Raw genomic sequence first — 3,251 nt, 5'->3', positions numbered from 1 at the left:
GATAAAGGACATTTATAGAAAAGGAAAGACAGATGGCTTTTAAACATTTTTTAAAATGCTCATCCTCACCCACAATACAAAAACAAATTTCAACTTATATTCACGTGTTTTTCACCTATCAGATCATGAAGTTTGGTAATGCATTGTGCTGGGACTTTTGCACATCATTGACATAAGTGCATGCTGGTACAGTCTCTTTGAGGCACAATTTGACAGTATCTTTCAAAAATTATAAATATGCATAACCTTTTACCCATATTTGCACCTGGAAAAGTCTTTGCCAGGAAGCAAGCATGTGAAAATACTAATTGCAGCATTGTCTCTAACTATAAAAGGTTAAAAACCATCCAGATACCCACCAATAGCAGACCAGTTACATTATAGACTGTCCATACAGGGAAATAATTTGCAGCTGTTAAGTGGAATAAAGTAAATCTAATATAGAGCTATTTCTAAGATAAATCATTTAGGAGGAAAAAAAAACAAGATAAAAAATGTATATAGTACTTTATCATTTTGAAATAAAAAAGGAGTGAAGAAATATAAACATATATTCTCATTTAGAGTATTTCTAGAAATATACTTTACAACTGGAAATAGTAGCTGCTTCTGGAGAGGCCTATGGAATGAAAGACAGCAATGGGAAGGAGGCTTCCTTTTATGCTATATACTGTTTCATACTGTTAGATCTTTTTTACCATGTGTATATGTTATCAATTCCAATTAATATTTAAAGATTGTTTTTCTATTAGACTTTTCTTACTATAATGCAGCATCATCTTTTTATTACTGGCCCTGCATTGTGCTGGCTCACACTTAGTTTGTGTTTTAGACACTTTTCTGATTAACTTTTATCTAGATGTTTTTCATCCATCTATGAAATATGTTTTAGAATTCTAAATATATCACTCTGAGCTCTGGAATGTCATATTTGACCTGCATTTCTCTAATGGAATAGACATTTTAAAGTCTCAAGAGTAAAGTAGAAATGAATATAAAAATATACAAGACCCCTTCCAGTAAGATTATTTTCAATAATTGTAGGTTGTGATGCATTATACTTTGTATTAATCTAAGATTTTCCACAGAAAAAGTAACTACTTACTGATTGTTTATTTTAATTGCAGCTCAGTGTGATTACAGTGCAGAGAAGAAAAGCAGCCTCCATGATGAATCTGGAAAATATTTAAAAATATTCATAGTTCACTCACAGACCTTTAGAGTTGGGGAAGCAGTTGGACTAGAAGTGTATTGAAATGATAAAACCTGCAGAGAATGGTTAAGGCTTGTGTCACTTTGCATAAGCATTTTCCATTCTGTTTTGAGGGTTTTTGGAGAACAGAACAGTGACAGCTTCCTGTACGTAAAGAAAATATAATCCTCTATTGAGCTTCACTGGAGAATAAAGCCAGCTGAGAAGAACTCATTGCCTTCATCAACGTGTCTGTTTTTTTAATTCCTCTTTTTTCTCCCTTGGAAGAACATAATAATTTTCAAACTATGCTAATTTCTTTTTCATAAGAAAGAGTTTTAAAGAAAATTCTAGAATTTAATATTTCAAGTTCCAAAGATTCGAGAATTTTACGTCTAATTGTTACTCCTAACTCATTTTAAAAGTTTCTAAGTATCCATTTTATGAACTCATGAATGCAATAAATTATGCACTTTCTAAAATGATGCTGTCATGTATTTTAATGTATAATTGTAGTGATTCATTTTTAACTTACATGGTTTTCAGTATTTATAGAACTTGATATGTAAGAATTTGAGAGGATTTTTAAAATATATTACTCAAAAGAGTACTAAAACGCAGATCTTAGATTCTGAGAATGCATGGCATTGAACTCTCATAGTCCTATTGATCTTAATAGAGCGATGTAGTTACTCTCTGCTCCTGGTTTGAACTTGGCGCACCCTGGTTTCTTGTGATTAGAGCAGATAGGTTTGATCTGGATAACCAGTTAGGAGACTGTTGCAGTTGTCCAGATAAAAGATAATGAGTTTGAGTTAAAGGCAACATGAAAACATTTGTGTGTAGATATTCAACTATCAGTAGGAAGTTTAAGACTGATGCTAAGAAATTGGGATAGTCATGGGAGTCTTTGGCTGAGAACTGAAGCCATGGAAATATAGGAGCTTGCCTTGGGGCCTTATGTAATGTTGCCAGCTACCTCTTCAGTCCCTTCCTGTACCATTCTCTCCCTCTATTTCTTATGCTGTAACCTTGAGGGCCACCTTTTACATCCATCAATGTGTCATCTTCCCTCCCAACACAAGGTATCTGCATATACTTTTCCATTTATACATTCTTCAGATCTCTGCTCAAACATCACTTTCTCAGAGGAGGCTTCCCTGAGAGTTAGGTTAGGTCCCCTTGTTATATTGCTCTTAATAGTGTGTGATATTTTTCCTTCATAGCACTTATCAAAATTTGTAAATAACTCTTGGAAATTTTTTCTTAATGTTATCTCCTCCTCAACAGACTGCAAGCTCCCTGAGAACAGAATCATGTCTACTCTCATTCATCACTGGGTCCTTAACACCCAATATAGTTCCTGGCATGTAAAAGGTATTCAATAACTATTCATTCAAAAACTGAGTGTTTAAGGACAGGACCTTAGGGAATGTCTTTATTTTTTGAATGAGCTCAGGAACAGGCATCATTATAGGAGATTGAATAGGAGCAATGAGAAGGCTGTAGCAAAGAGAACCCAGCATGATAAAACATCCAAAGAAGGGGCAAATGGTTGTTAGCATCAATGCAATGGTAAGACTGAATAGTACAAATATGGCAGTTAGTTAAATGGTAATCAGATAGGAGACACTTATGTCCATTTCTTAAAGAATTTTTCATTTGGTTCTTTAAAGTAAATTCCTTCCCATCTCATTCACAGAATAATTTCCATATGGTTCATATGCATGTTTATAGAATATAAAAATTATTTTTTGAAAATTTTAGAGACAGCGTTAGAATTCTGACAAAAATATGAGACTGTAGAAGAAAGCAATTCAGAAACTAACATCCTAGACAAGTGCAATATAAGTATTATTATCTTTTTTCAAAAAGAAAATATAACCTTGCAGACTCATTTCTTCAAGGTAAAATCTCTTAACATAGACACTGTCTTCAAACTTTGGCCACAGGCAACTACTCTGTACATTCCAATACTAATAACCCCTCTTTCGAGTTGGATCTCCTTCTCGACTACTTAGATATCCTCCAAGAGGAGAATATGCTACCAGTATGCAGA

General features: G+C 33.7%; 1 protein-coding gene across 1 annotated transcript in view; it reads left to right on the top strand.

Moving 5' to 3' along the window:
* The window catches only part of SCLT1 (sodium channel and clathrin linker 1), a 214,721-nt gene extending 213,531 nt beyond the window's left edge, over positions 1-1,190 (top strand). The window contains exon 20 of the mRNA XM_012643284.1: positions 1,128-1,190. Coding sequence (XP_012498738.1) covers positions 1,128-1,190 — 63 coding nt within the window. The remainder of the gene's footprint in view (positions 1-1,127) is intronic.
* The last annotated feature ends 2,061 nt before the right edge of the window (positions 1,191-3,251 follow it).

Source organism: Propithecus coquereli, unplaced genomic scaffold (genome assembly GCF_000956105.1).
Source record: "Propithecus coquereli isolate 6110/MARCELLA unplaced genomic scaffold, Pcoq_1.0 Scaffold195, whole genome shotgun sequence".
Lineage (NCBI taxonomy): Eukaryota > Metazoa > Chordata > Mammalia > Primates > Indriidae > Propithecus > Propithecus coquereli.
The sequence above is the reverse complement of the archived record's forward strand: the minus strand, read 5'-3'. Positions and strand labels throughout refer to the sequence as shown.